This window comes from Sarcophilus harrisii, chromosome 3 (genome assembly GCF_902635505.1).
Source record: "Sarcophilus harrisii chromosome 3, mSarHar1.11, whole genome shotgun sequence".
Taxonomy (NCBI): Eukaryota; Metazoa; Chordata; class Mammalia; order Dasyuromorphia; family Dasyuridae; genus Sarcophilus; species Sarcophilus harrisii.
The window spans coordinates 594,498,681-594,514,414 of record NC_045428.1 but is presented as its reverse complement, the minus strand read 5'-3'; the positions used below and the strand labels follow the sequence as shown (position 1 = coordinate 594,514,414).

The 15,734-nt window shown below is 44.5% G+C and overlaps 1 protein-coding gene across 1 annotated transcript; it reads right to left on the bottom strand.

Annotated features, from left to right (window-relative positions):
- Positions 1–1,677: 1,677 nt before the first annotated feature.
- Positions 1,678–15,231, bottom strand: LOC100917944 (carcinoembryonic antigen-related cell adhesion molecule 1). Its single transcript, XM_031963244.1, has 7 exons — positions 15,105–15,231; positions 8,724–8,999; positions 8,365–8,637; positions 4,406–4,538; positions 3,734–3,783; positions 2,958–2,989; positions 1,678–1,892 (listed from the first exon to the last, which is right to left on the bottom strand). The coding sequence occupies exons 2-7, from the start codon at positions 8,854–8,856 to the stop codon at positions 1,785–1,787; spliced, it is 729 nt and encodes a 242-aa protein (XP_031819104.1). The 5' UTR covers positions 8,857–8,999; positions 15,105–15,231; the 3' UTR covers positions 1,678–1,784.
- Positions 15,232–15,734: the final 503 nt, after the last annotated feature.

The window sequence follows — 15,734 nt, the reverse complement described above, 5'->3', positions numbered from 1 at the left end:
TCTCTATGAAGAGAGTACATTCAGATTTAGGGTGAAATTAAGTATTGGATGGAAAACTTTCCTATGCAACCCTGTAGAAAGCTGGATAGGAAGCTGAGTTCATCCTTCTCTACTCTCTCTGGTTTGATTCTCTGCTTAGAATTGGACTTTAGGGATCTCCCACAATTCTATGATTATTCTGTGATTCTAAGTGGTGTGTGTGTGTGTGTGTGTGTGTGTGTGTGTTATAGATTTACTTGTGATAGATGGAGCTCCCAGAGAAAGATCCCCAATGCTTGGGCAAGGCAAGTAGTGGCTTGCATCCTTCACCATCCCCAAGAGACCTCAGCAACAGCGTGCTATTTGTGTTGCCCATGTGAGTGGTAGTGTAAACACAGCCCCTGGGGGAGCTCCCAATCCTCCAGGGACCTAAACCCACCCACACAACATCCTTTAGTTAGAGGCCATTGTTTCCTGAGAGAGAATGCAGGGGTGAGAGGCAGTGGATGGTGTGCATGGGTGTTGGGGGAGGAGAAGTTGTGGGCACAGTGGAACTGATTGATGAGCCCTTAGAGATGATACTCTCTCTTTATCCCTTTCTAGAGACCTTGAAGAAATCCCTGGGAAACCCCAGGGAGCAGGGGAAAGTACATTGAGTGGATTGGAAGCAGGCAGGTCAGATAAAGCAGTTAAAAGAAAATAACAGAGTGCCCTCAGCCCCACTTCCTAACTCCCTGGGCCTGAAAAGATCCAGAGAAAGGACAAGACATTTGCCATGTCCCAACAATCCTGCCTGAGCCTAGTCTGGATTCCTCTGCCCAGCCCCCACTGCATTTTTTTCTGGAAGAGGTTGCTGACTCATTCCAGAATCTGGTCCCTTGTAATCTCTCTGGACAACTTCCCCCAACAGAGATGGTAATAACTTTGAAAGCTCAGCTGGCTGGACTTTCGCCTTTTCCATTAGGAAATCCCCTTAGGGCCTGGCTAATAGCTTTCTGGTAGTGCTCAGGAAACTGGGAGAGGCATAAGGACTGGAAACATTCCCCTCCCTGAGTTCGGTAGTAAAGTGCCAGCTAAACATGGTCTCAGAGCTCCCGCCCCACTCCGGCTTGGGGGCAGGGAGGGAAGGCCAGGGACAGCCAAGTCTAGGTAGGAAATGGAAACCTGTGGCTGGGCTGATGGTGTGGTCCATTCTTTTATCTTCCAGAAATTCTGTTAGATACTGACACAGGGTCACAGAGTCTAGAACTGTAAGAGTCCTTAGAGATTATCAATCCAAATTCCTCATTATACAGAGGAAGCAACTGAGGCAGAAAGGAGGAAAGTCTCCCAGGCAGGAGAATGGTGTAAGCTGCAGAGCCTGAGGCCTGAGTCCAAAGCTGCTCCTTCCTCTGCTGATTTCTGGTCAGGGCCGGGCAACAGCCCCAGTTCACATTATCCTAACTCGATGGACTAGTGCCAGGACTGAAGAATGGGCCCACCTGTGTGACTAGAGAGTACCAGGGGTGACATGTCTTGGTAGTCACCCTCTCCTAGATTCATGGTGCCAACTTTTGAGGAGGAAGGGAAAGGGAGTTTCAGAAAAGCACCAAATATGTCCCTGCCTTCTGTTGACAATGAAAGGGAAGGGTCCGCCTGGGCAGCCTCCAGGAGGTGAAGGGGAGGGCTCTCCTCTTCCTTCCCTGAGTTTGGTGGTAATGTGGTAGAGCTGGGCTTTACAAGGTTGGAGTCTCAGGACTTGAGAAGTTGAAGGAAGATCACAATAAATACATCTGTCCATAGTGCAGAGAAAAAGGACCAGTTCATTACTTTTTGATTTCAGAATAAACGGTGTCCATGGATGATGGGTACTGAGTCTTGGCAGCTGGTTTCTGGGCATTGAAGTTCACGGAGGCATAGGGTACTTCCTCAGTCTGTAAGGCATAGAGTGGGTTAAATGGAGTGTATACTACACAGAGGGGGAAGGTATCACCCTCCCCACAGGGTCCTTCCAACTCATGGTCTTTAAAAACCACAGACTTAGAGCTGGGAAGGACTCATTTAGTCTACCTTGTACCTAGAGCATGGAGCAGTCCCTCCATGTCTCTTCCTAGTCAGTGACTGTCCAAACTTTCCCTGAAGACCTTCGGTAACAGGGAACTGAGGGAGCTCAGTTTTTAAATAGTGTTTGGTTTTTAAGGGAGATACTTTTCCTTTTATGAGAGAAATTTTTTTGTGTGTGATTCTCAACCATCTAGTTTGTCTCAGTCCTATTTCCCCTCTGAATCCTTTTGTTTTGGATCGGAGGGAACAAGGCCTGTGCCATATTTTTGTACAGAACTCGAAGGACCAAGAGGTAACCAGGTAGCACATATTGGGATTGGAGTCAGGAAAGCCTGAGTTGAAATCTGACCTCAGATACTTAATAACACATCATTTAAGCTCTTTGTCTTAATCCACTGGAGAAGGAAAGAGTAAACCACTTCGGTATGTTTGCCAAGGAAACCTCAGGGGCAGTACTAGTGCACTATGGTCCATGGGGTCATGAATAGTTAGCTACAAATGAAAAGGCTCTTATATGGAGCAAGGGGTTGAGACAGTGGTTTGGGGATGGAGGTGAATACACAATTGTGGCCCAGCTCAGCTAAGGAAGCACCCTCTTAATGAATGAATACAGATGTGGAGTGATAAGAAGAGGATCCAGTGAGAGGTGTGGAGAGATAAGAAGAGGATCCAGTGAGAGGTGTGGAGAGATAAGAAGAGGATCCAGTGAGAGGGATAGATAGAGCATAGGGGATTCAGTATGAGTCCTAACCCCACTTCTGGTCAGTTTCAGTTTTCTCATCACCCAAATGAGGATAATGCTCATATTATGGAGCCAGATGAGATAGTAAAGTGCCACGTGTATGTAAGCTCTTATATAATTAATATCATCTAATTTCTCTATATTTAGTGTGTCTCGATAGAGTCATCCCTCGGTAGGAAGGGATAAAGCTTACCATTTTAGGTGAGCTGTCAGAGAAGGTCTGACCTAGGGAAGCAGAGGGGACAGCAGTTAGAAATCAGCAGCATCTCTGTCCTGAGCAGTGAGCAGAGAGGGTCCACATGGTCCTCTTGCTAATACCTTTCCCTGACCCAGGATTCCCACCTTCTTCCCCAGGAAAGAGAAAGTGGGAGAAGGAGAAGGCTGTGGAGGGACCTAGGGAGTGCAGAGTAACCACCAACCTCAACTTGCTCATTGTTCACAGTCCCGGACCAACAGCCTCAGCACCAGAGGGTTGTGTGAGAGTGGCTTGGTTAGCTCATTTCAGATTTTCCCCGCTCTATAAAAGTCCCATAGGATTTCCCTCTGGATAGATTCCTCAATAGCAATTTCCAGGCAAAAGGAGGGCAGGCGGATCCCAGAACACCCACAGGAAAGCCCACCAAAGGAAGAGACCCACATCCCAGGTACAACACCATCAACAAAGGGAGGGAATAAGGGTGAGGACCTAGCTCCTGAAAACAGGTGCCTGTGCTTCAGGCCTGACTTGGCCAGCTTGGGATGAATGGCTCTGCTAGCTCAGAGGAGTGTCAGGGTCTTTCTCTTCAGGGTTGGGAGGGAATATCCCCAGGTCCCTTCTGCAAATTAGAGCAGGAGACCTCTGGCCCTGGGAAGACAAAGGCCCCCAAAGAGGGGAAGGCATAGGAGTGAAGGCTGGAGAAGTCTTTAAGGGCAGGGGCCCCCTGGAGAATCCACTGGCCACCAAATGGGTTGGTCAGTGCCTTTACTTACTGTTGTTGGGTGCTGAGGATTTGTGCTCTGTAGGATGATGTTCGCTGGCCCTGAATAAATGTCAGACATGATGTGACTGAGATCTCAATCAGAGAAACTGAGCCCCCAGAAGGGACACTTGTCTAAGGATCCCATTAGATTTCATGAGCGCTCCCCAGGCTTCCTTTCCCTTTGTCAGAAATTATCTTTGAGGTACGACCATCTCACTATTAGTTCCTTCACTGCCTAGGGACTATTATTCTCTCTTGTGCTCATCTATGCAGTCTGGATCTGTCAGTGGTTTTTTCCCTCACTTAGTTTCTCACTAGGTTGTGGGTAGCAACCTATCTCCTTTCTCCCTGCAGCTCCTTCCGTTCTTTACCTCTCTGCCTTCTTGGACCTCAATCCCTTTGGTTGGGAGTATGAGAAAAATGGTTTAGATCTAGTCCCTGTCCCAATGGGGAAGTGAACACCTGTTTCCAAGAAGCAATCAAGCTTGCAGGAATGGGAGAGGAGGATGAAAGCCCAGAAAGGAAAGCCACCCAAAGGAATTAGTGTTGAAAAGGAGGAGTTTGGAACAGGGAGGCAGATCAAGTCCAGAAGTGGGAACAGGGTGCAGCAGGGCATCCTCGTTTCTCTTCCCCATCCGGGGACACAGATTAGGGAGGAGAACCAAAGGAAGGATCATTCTACCCTCCAGTCTTTCTGAAGAAGAGGAAATAGATGAGGCCCCCAATGAGAGCAACTCCAGCTAGAACTCCAATCACAATGCCGGCAATGGCCCCTCCAGAGAGTGTGGAGCCATTACTTCCTCCTGAAGGATTTTCTGTGGATAGAGAAGAGAAAAAGAACCTTGAGTATCTTTGAAGGGTCTCCACCATAAATGCTCAGTACTTGTGCTCATTGCCTGGCACTCTGCTAACTTAAATGCTTGTTGGACCAATATTTCTGTGAGTCTGGGAATCCTGTTGGTAAGATCACATTGCAGGATATCCGGCAAACATTTGGAAACACCTGAATTTTGGGCAAGGACATCGGGCTCTACATATCTAATTTTGAACTCCTGACTTCCTCCTCACATTGTGCCCTCTGCCTTTTATTTCTTTATGGCACCACTGACCTCCTAGTCACCCAGGTCCAAAATGGCAAGCATCTTTAACCCTTTCAAACCCCACATCTAATCAATTGCTGTGATATTCTCCCTAATGTTATGAGTGTTTGTGTTGATTGTGCTTGGACAGCATCTCTCACCTCTACCCTCTCCTCTCAGCTTCTATTCCAGATCTCCTCATCTCTTCTCTTCCAGAATCTGGCAGTAATTCTCTGACCAGTGTTCCTGCCTCTGGGCTCTCATCTCTTTAATTCTTCCTCTATACTGTCCACTTCCTTAAATACCATTCTGACGATGTCACTTTTCTTCTCAAAAGTCTTTAAATGAGTGGCTCTCACCCCTATCCCTGAAAGGTAGTACACTGGAACAGAAAGAGCTCTGGGTTGGGAATCTGGAGACCTAGATTAGAATCCTGGCCCTGTCATTTGCTCATGGTGGGGTCTTGACCAAATACTTGTTCTTTTCTCCTTGTAACATTCACCCCAGCTGTAAATCCTCTGAGCTTAGCTTTCTCTCCCTCCTCACTATCCTGACTGAATTCGAGCCCTCATCATTTTCCACCTGAATTTTTTCAGGAGCCTCCTTACTATCTTTCTGCCTCCAGTCTTTCTTCCAATTTGTATCTTTTACCTTTTGATTTCACGTGCTCCATGTATTGTCGATGATACTGATTACCATTTGCTACAGAATAGGCTGTTTGCTAATGGTAATGGGACTACTTACTCTAGACAAGAGGAAAAATGACAAAATAGTCCTTGATCAGCTAGTTCTTTAGTAATAAGTTTATTATTTAGTTGATCGTTTTTAATCTTTTCTTCTAAGGTTCTTTATTAAATATAATTTTTATTGTATTATGATAAGTGTAAGATGTATTTACTATTTCTCTTTTGTTTGTTTGTGAAGTTTTTATGCTTATATGGATGGTCAGTTCTTATAAAAGTACCCCACACAGCTGAGAAGATCTATATGCTTTTCTTTATCTATTCATTTTACCAGAGATCACAGTAGCTTTTCCTTTGAGTATTGAGATATTATGTAATTTAGTGCAAATTCACTATTATATGGGTACAATAATTCACTCTGGTACCTTTCAACACAATTCAGTTTCCCTGATTATTTTTTAAAAACTCAAAACCATTTTTACATGATCATCATTAAGATCATGATTACTACAATGCTTTGACTTAGCTGACTTATAATAGATTTTGCTCTGTGTATCTTTATATTTAAACTGTCTTCCTTATAGACTACATATTGTTTGGTTTTTGCTTTCTAATCCACTCTGTTAACCTCTTCTTGTGTTATGTAAATTACTGTGACTCCTTGGTATTTGAAGACTTTCTAATTCTAACTAGCCTCAGATACTTGCCAGCTGTGTGATCCAAGACAAGTTACATAGTCTCTGTTTGCCTCAGTTTCCTTATTTGTAAAATTGATTTCTCAGGATTCTTCTGAGAATTAAATGACACAGTACTTATAAGATGCTTTGTAAACCTAAAAGTTCTATATGCTGTAAATATTATTTGTAAAATATTTTTAAACTCTTAAAAACTATTATCAATATTATTTCTTCTAGTAATTTTCGTTGATTTTGGATTCGGGTTCTATTTTTTTTTTCATATGAGATTTTTGTAGATATTTTAAAGGAACTTTTCCTCTGAGTTTTTTTTTTTGGGGGGGGGGTATTCCTATCTCAATGACAGCTTTTTTTTTTTTTTCAAGATAGTATATTTTGTTTGTTCAACATACTAGCCTTATTTCTTGAGTTGGTACTTTTTTTTTTTTAATTGGACATAAGGACTGGCTCAAGATGGTGACCTGCTAACTTTCAGTGTGTCCAAAGTAAGCTTATGTAGAGTGAATTCTAATCCCTGCCCTTCTTGTCTGAGTTTTATGAGCTCTTGCTTTAGATTTGAGTCTTAGCAATACTATCACAGGCTTTTCTCTAATTGGTGGTCCAGTATACTGCTGCTGACCACAGCTCCTGTCAGTTAGCAAAGCTCTGTTGATGTACAAGCCTCCCTTTATTCTGGTTACTCAGTTGCAGGTCTCAGAACCAATTAGAGGTTTTTGTTCCCTTTAAAGTCTAACTGACACCCACAGCTTCTCCCATCCCTAGGCACAGATTCCTTCTTCAGAATGAATTCTGTGATCTAGTTTTGGGCTCAGACTCAGAGCTGGTTCTTGACCCCTCTTGCTGCTCCTACTGAGTGTCAGGCTCATGTTTCCTGAATCCTTGATTACTTCTTCCCCAATACACATTTTAGAGCCCTCATTTATTCTTTGGTCTTATTGGCACCTTCCTGATTAGTCCATATGCCCAGATTTGGGCCCCTGAAATGGGTCAGAAGAATGACTCATTGAGTTTTTCTTTTGGTCATTTGTGGCCTTTGTTGTAGTGGTTATGATGGAGAACTGCTTCTTTATCTTCTTTCTATTCCCTTGTCTGATCTCTTAATGATGAAGCATTTTATAAAGGCACATATAATGATTCTTGCTCTATTTTCTTTATTTTCATCACATTAACTGGGAGCTGTTGCCTGGAATTGAGGGGCTGAAAAGGAACTTAATATTCCCCAGATTTTTACACATCCAGGTTATTTGGACAAAGTCACAAATGAACTAGAGATGTGACAGTGGTCACGTTAAACAAAATTCTCACCCTTGAGTCAGTCTTATTGATCCATTCAGTGCTGATGAATGACATATCAAACAGACCACCTGTTCTCTACTAATTAGGCTTCAGAAACTTCCTATTAAGTACTAGGTAAACTTTGGTGGTCTTAGCCTAGCATTCAAGATTTTTCACAAAATGGCAGCAGAACTCTCTAATATTCTTCTGGCCATGTATTATCTGCTCAGGTTGCATTGTTCTACATTTGCCACTCAGACACACACTGTAGTATCCCACCTCTGAACCTTGACTTAGAATACTTCTCCATGGAAACAGAATATTCTCCCCTTTGATTTGCTGAACTCCTCCATAAACATTAAAACACTAGTCAAATGATAGCTCTTCTATGAAACCTGACTTGATTTTTGATCAGCCTCCCAGCTGCAATGGCCTTTCCCATCTTTGCTCTCCTACAACATTTTATTTTGTAGCCATAGTCTAAGTATGCATTTCATGTAATGTTGTGTATCAATGACCTGTCTTTGGGGTCTGATCCTTCTACTAGATTTGAAGGTTCCTGAAATTGGTAATGGAATCTTAGAAAAACCTTGTATTTCCCTCTGTGCCTAGCACAGTGTTCTGCAGAAAGTTTGTAGCTAAATGTGTATCAAATGATGAATGAAACTGCATGGTATATTACAATTTGGAGAATGGTGTCCATATTTACCAAGGGCAAAATCACAGTAAATGAACTGACTCACTCCCAGGCTGACCACATGCCCTGGAATCAGATTCTTCCTTTACATGTCTTCTGCCAATTCAATTCAAAACCTGCCTTCCTTAATAAGCCTGAGCACCTGCTCCTGGCCCCCACCTTTGACCAATCCCCAAACCCTTTTTCTCTGAGGGAAGGGAGAGAACACTTACCAACCACCTTAACTGTGATGCTTTTAGAGACTGACAAGTTGGTGACATTGTTCTTTGCCTCACATGTATACTCTCCTGAATCTTCCTGAGTTGCATTTTTGATGACATAGGTATTATTAGAGAAGGCAGAGTTCACGGTACCATTGACTTGCCATATATACTGGGCAGGTGGGTAAGACTCAACATGGCACTCTAACGTCAGTGAGCCTTTGAGTTTGACGTCAATCTCTCCTTTCTCGGAGTTTGGAACAAATGTGATGTAGTCTGGTCCATCTGTGTAAAGAAGAGAAGAGAAGAGATGAGTTGTGAGTCACTGCTGGGGAAAGGACAGGAGAGGGAGGACACTCAGAGTCACTCACAGTTCACAGTCAGGGAAATGGGGTCACTTCTGTTGGAACTGATTGGATTCCGGATTTCGCATTCATAGGACCCAGCATCCACCCGCTTCACAACTTGGATGATAAGGGTCTGGTTCTTCATAGACAGCTTCATCCTCTCATTGAGAATCAGGGACTTTTTATTGAAGAACCACAGAATGTCCACTTCTGCCTGTTCTGTGCCACATGTGAAGACCAAAGTGTCATTCTCTATGACGCTGGTTCTGTTGGCTGTGAGGTTAGGTTTGGTTGTTCTTTCTATAGAGAGAAAAAGAGAGGTATGTGAGTGATTGGCTTGTGGCTTTACCAGGTCATGTCTTCTTGACAAAAAAGCACTCAAAGCCCAAGCCCAAGTATTTGCATTATAGACATTCAGGGATGGTCTATGGGCAAGGAGATGCCTCCTGGTTCAGTGGTTATGCTAATAAGGAAGGTGCAGAGGAAGCCCAGGGGAGGGGGTGCTGGGTCCTGAGTTATCCCCTCCCTGAGACAGGTTTTGGGACATGCATAATCTTATGACTAAGTTGGAAATGGGACGAGGGAACAGCATCGATGAAGTGCCTCCTACATGCCTGGCATGTGGTATGTGCTATATAAATGTTATTATTCTCATTATTATGACTATTGTTATTGGTCAGCACTGTGTGAAATGCTGTATTACCTAATTTCATCCTCTCAAGAACCTTGGGAGGTAGGGGCTATTATTGTTAAGACCACATTTGAACTCTAGTTCTTTCTTAATCCAGGCCCAGTGCCTTCCTTTTTCACTGAGGTTTCTTCCTTTCTTTCATCAATTATTTCATTCTATTCCAGGAATTCTTAATTTGGCATCTTTTAGAAAATGTTTGATAACAATTTCCTTTGATGTCCTATGACTTTTATTTTCTGGATTTAAAAGGGATCCTTGTGAGAAGGGATCCCTGGAATCCACCACCTGATTGTCCCGGGGTTCTCTGGCACAAAAGGAGAAACATTCATGCTCCCTATTCCAGCCCCTGAGCTCTTTCCTTTGTTGCTCAAAGTGGCTTATGTGCATTTTGCAGACCAGGCTCCTGAATGTTCAGAGCTGCAGACATAAGACGATCCTGGATCTCCATCCAGAAGGGCCTTTCCCAGCATCTAATGCACTCCCTTATTTCCTGGATAAGAAAAATGGAGATCCCCAGGGGCTGGGTGACCTGTATAAGGTCGGTTGGCTACAAAATAGCAGACTTGGGGTTGGAACCCAGGTGTCCTGGCTCAGAAGCGGGGCTCCCTTCAGCACATCCCAGATTCCCCCTGCAGGATGTTCTCTCCTGATAGGCACAGGAGTGATTGGCGGAGGGACAGCACTGAGCTCAGAGCCACTTTCCTTTGGGTACCACTTCCCTAGGTGCCTTCATGGGGTACTGCGGGGGCTCCTGTGGTGCTTCACCCCTTCTGCTTTCTCCTTCCTTTTTTCAAAGTGAGAGCCCCTTCCCAAAGTTGGGCTCCATATGGATTGTGGGGCAGTGCTCCCTTCCACAGACCTCCCATGGGAGAGGCAGGTAGATGGCATCTTCTTCAGAGACCTAGGACATCTAGAAGTTTTGCTTGTGGCAAGAGGAGCTTGTGCTTCCATGAGGAGCCTATAGATTTTGGGCTTATGTTCTGTTCCTGATGAAATGAGATGATATTGGTAAAGAGGTTCGTGGGGGACTGGCACATCGTAGGCACTCACTAAATGTTTATTCCCTTGCTCCTTCTCCAGTCCAGCTTTTGTTCCTCTGACCAGCTGGGGTCACAAAGAGGTCAGCTGATGCTCTCTGCTTGGAGATGTTCTGCAGCATCCCCCTCAGTAGCCTTGGCTGTGATGAGACCTGTAGAGGGCCAGCCCTTTGCCACTGTCTCAGCAGCAGAGAACCAGAGATGGCAGGGGGCATCTGGCCCAAGCTCCCACGTCGGGCCTGATCAAGAGTCACCCCCTCCGCTTCTCTGTGACCTCAGCAGTCATCAGGCCTCTTTCCCCTGGTGGACAGCTCCCCTTGTGAGGTCTCCTTTATACTGTGTGCCATTGGCCTCCCTGTGACTTCCCACTTTGCTCCTAGCTCTCCCCTTGGGAGCCATACAGAGCAATGCTGACCTGCTTCCACAAGGGCCCTTCAGGGCTCTGAGGCTGATTTCTGAGACTTCCCCCTCTGGCCCATCCCTCCAGCCATGACTGAGTCACTCCATTCCTGGGGGTGCATCCTCTAGTACTTGGAACCACTGTGATTTGTAGGAGGTCTTCCCTAGTTCCTCCTTTGGCAAATGGACAACATGAAGCTCTGAGTCTGAAAAGTCCATTCCTGTCTGGCCAAGCTTGGGCTATGGGCCTCTGCTCAGTTACAAAGGCCGGTCCTTTGATGATAGCCCCAGAGGCCTCCTGGAGTCTCTCCAGCCATATCTTGCATGGGAGAACCAAGGGTCACCTTCCAGACTCAATGAAAAGTTGAAGGTCAGCTTGATGAGTGGGTCCTGTCCACATTCTTATTAAATACAAGGTGCTCTGAACTGTAGAAAACCTTTGTTCCTGGGGTGGCCTGTACCCCTTGGGGCACAGAAGGACCTGAGCTTCCCTGGCTGCAGGTCGGGTGCTGTTATTACTGCAACCCAAGTTCAAGTTAGCTTTTAGTCCACTAATCCCTGAATCTTTTCCACACCAACTGTTGTCAGGCTTCCTCTCCCAACTTTTGTTTTCAGTGACTTCCACAGAAACTCAGATTTGGAAGAGAGGGTCATGCCATCTGACCCAATCTAGTTCTTTGTTTGGAGGCTTCTGCCGAAGAGAAGCCTTCTCTCTGCCATTCCTCTTTTGGACCACTCTAATCATGAGAGAAGTAGCCTAATTTTCCCCTTTCACCCAAGATTCCCAGCATTTACTTCTTTCCTCTGGGGAAGTCCACGAAGACAAATCCCTTTTCTTCTTGATAGCTACACAAACCTCAGAGATATAACCATGGGATTTCAGAGTTGCTAGCACTGCAGTGGAACAAGTCCAATTCACACATGGGATAGAATCTTTAGTACATTCTACCTGGCTCATCTAGACTCTAAAGAGGAGGAAAGAAAGGATGGAGAAAAAAAGGAACAAGTATTAAGTGCCTACTGTGTGCTCGGCATTGTCCTAAGGGTTTTAGAGATATGATCTCACTTGAACCTACTAACTCTCAAGGGCACCCATTCTGCTTTTGGATTGGTCTATTAGAGAGTTTTGACACGAAGCATAGAATACAGAGCTGTATAGGACCTTTGAGGTCATTGAGCCTTGTCTTCATTTGCCTCTGCGTTCTTGGTTTGGAGGCCAGAAGGGATATGTCTAATTGCCTTTCCCTGGAAAAGTCCAGCAAATTATTGTGTCCCCCATGTCTCCTCTTCTACAAGATCAACATTATGAGTTCCCTCAGGTGACCCGCAGATCATATGCACACCAGCCCTTTCCATGACCTGCTTGTCTTTTTCTGGATGCTCTCCCATGTATCAGTGTCCTTTGGAAACTTTAAAAATCTAGAACCAGATACAGTACTCCAAGTGCCTGTTATTTCCTTATTCTTTGAAGTGAAAATACTGTAATTGCTTCAGGGTGTTTGGTTGCCTCACCACCCCACTGACTCAAGTATTAAACTTATAGTCCACTGATACTCCACTGGTCTTCTTCAGAAAAACTGCTGCCTCACCATTAGATTCTGAGTTTCTGTAATGATCTCATCTTCTATGGGAGCTTGTTCTCTTTTTAGGCAACCTAACCTTGCATTCAAAAATCAGGTAGAGTGTCTGCCCTCTCAATATTCCCTTCTCTGAGTCAATCATCCTTACTTAGTTTAACTGTTTTTTCCTAGGGTTTAGTGATCAGTAATTTCCCCATCTGGACCCATACTTACCTATGCTTTGGTCTTTTTGGACCCAAGGGCAGGACCTGTCTGATTCTAATAATTTTCATCTGATCCCATTCCATTTACAGAGCCACCGTGCTGAGAGGCTTCTGGATCCTAATTTACCCTGCATATAGTAACTGTCCTCTTAAGCTTTTTCCTTCTATCTTTTTTTTTCTCAAGTTTCAAAATTATGCTTTCATTCTGAATAATTATTAGAAAAAGAGTGACCATTTACATAGCTCCTTACATATAATCTCATTTGACCCAAGTCATTGATAAGAACTTTTACTAGGACGAGATCAAGAAGAGAAAACTCAGAAGATTTGTATGAACTGATGCAGAATTGAGTGAGTAGAAGCAAAGGATAGTTCATGCAATCATTATAATGCTGCAGAGGCAAAGTTCTTGGAAAGTCTTCAGATTTTAATCAAAGCACTGACCTACCAGGATTCCCAAAGATACTCAGTGAAATAAGATCATTACTTCTTACACAAAGATGATGAACTCAAGGTATTTACCAGTAGAGATTTTTTGGGTATAGCCAATCTGAGAATTAGTTTTGCTTGGTTATCCATATTTGTCACAAGAATTTTCTTTTTCTTTAGCAGTGTGGGCAAGAAAGAGGAGGCAGAGAAATTGGATTTTGATTACATTAAGAAAAAGGTAATTTAGGCCACTGGCATCAAATATACAACTCCAACACTCTTGAGTGCAGTCTGAACCAGATTATACTGTAACAAGACCAACAAAAATATAACAACACAAAGATAATATTCTACTTAAAAACCATATTAATATGTGGACCATAGTGATCCTTATGTTCAGATTTAGGCCAAGAAAAGGTCATTCCCCCCTCTATGCTGTATACTGCTGCAGTCTGACTTGTCCAAACTCATGTTCTCAGCCCACTGTTTTATCTCTCTCCTGCTCTTGCACCTCCTCCTCCAGTGTCTGGGACAGAAATTGTGGTTTCGTAAGCCCAAAACTCTATGAATTTTGTGAATTGTTAACAGGACTGAGAAGGAAAAAGAAACTCTGAAGTCACAGATGATCTTTCTAGGTCCTACTGCCCATCAGTGTAACTAGTAATGCAAAGGTCTGCCATCTTGTACACATGATTGAGACACAGTATCCAGCCAGAAGCCACTGTCCACAGAGATTGGGTGGAGTGCTAAGGAGCTAACAGACAAGGGAACTGAGGCAAGGGTGACATGCCAGAGTTGGCCAACTGACGCAGAGACAATTCTACCTTTACCTGGACCAGAGCCCAGGAACAGGCCACTTAGCGTTTCATGTCAAAAAGAACACATGGATGCAGAGCTGAGTTTTTCTGTATCAACAGAGATAATATTAATTTTCCTCTCCACCGTCTGCATTTCCCTGCAAAAGAGGATCAGAGCCAACCCTAATAACATTCTCATAGCTTACATTCTAACAAAGGCTAGAATCCATTATGTGACTTCATAGCATTGAGTGAGATGGACTGAAGGCAAAACTACAGCTCCAAGGGCAGCTGTGATTCTAGAAACTGGAAGGCAAAAGGGACAGAACAACAGCCTCATCATCACCACCACCACCAACAGCAACAGAAACAGCTCACTTCTTTTTGAACCTAAAATGTAAAAAGAACTTTCTCCACACAGAATTCTGTGACATGGGAGGTGAAAGATTGTCCAATTGTTCAGATGCAGAATCTAAGTCTCAGAAGCAAGAGGGACACCTGGGGGTGCACAGGGGATGGAAAGAGAGAAACCGGCCCAGTTTCTGGCGACTCAGAGCCCCTTCCCCTCAATAATGCTTAGGCAGGGCCAGAACGTCCTTCCTTTCTTTGTCCATGCTAGAAGGCCAAGAAAAGGCAGACACAAAGTCGGGGGCCTAAGTACTCACCAGAACTGTGAATGATGTCTTTGCTGCTGCAAGCCAGTGAAGAGTTAGATGCATTACAGGTATAGGTTCCAGTGTGATTCAGAACACATTGAATAGAGCTTGGATGTGGATGCCATCGAATTTTTGATAACCAAGGTTGGGCAGGTGGGTTAGACTCAGCAGAGCAATTCAATCAATGTTCCCTCAGGATAATTCAGGGCTGTGGGGAAAATCATTTCCGGGCCATCTGGAGCAAAAGAGAATACATATTGTAAAGGGAAAAGTGAAGGGATTTTCCCTTTCTTAACCCATCACCAGGGACCATTATTCTCCTGACCTCATCTGAGCTGGAAATTCACAGCTCCTCATCCACTCAGGTTTGAACCTGAGGTCCCTGAACTTGGAAGGTCTTAAGGCCTTCTCTTGTTCAGCACCATGGCCGGCCCTACTCCATCACAGATGGAAAGGCTTGATATGGCCAGCCTGGGTTCCCTAAATCAAAGAGCAATGGGCAGCCCAAGGATTTGATCTTTAGCACTCAAGATCAGTGACTGGATAGGCTTGACCTCTGGGAACACACCACCAGGTTATGAACATGCACCATGCAGAAAGAGAATTTACTCACAGGCAATATTCAGTGTGAATTCACTCTCATTAAAACTAACTGGGTTCCGGATTTGACACTTATAGGGTCCTTGGTCTTCCCTTGTGACTTTGATTATGGTGAGTGTCCTGTTATCCGGGGACAGCACTATCCTCCCACTGGGGAGTGGTTTTGAACCATTGGTATGGACTTCTTGACCTTCAGACTGGGCATGTCAGGGAGACTTGTCCTTGTTCCCAAAGGGGCCATGTTGGGTGCAGGAAGGTTTGGAAGGGCCCTGTGCAGAAAATAAAAAAGCTATTTGGGAATTTCGGTGCCTTTTCCAAAAGTATAACATGGAAGTATCTCCCTAAGACCAGAAAGGTCAGGGTCGGAACTTGGCCAAAGAACCCGTGATATCACTGGCCGGACCCTGCTTTCTTGAAGTGATTAGGTTCTCCATTTGGAGAAAGCTTCCTGGATGTGAAAAGACTTCCCTTGGGCCCAAAGCCCCAGGGAGAATTTTGGGTTGAGACATGGGTTGGGGAGTACATCCCCGTCCTTGCCAGGATTCCTCACCCTTTAGGCTTGGCAGGATCTGGAAAAATTATCCTCTTTGTCCTGGTCTTCAAGAATCCAGGATCACCTCCACACCTTGATGGGGATATTGGT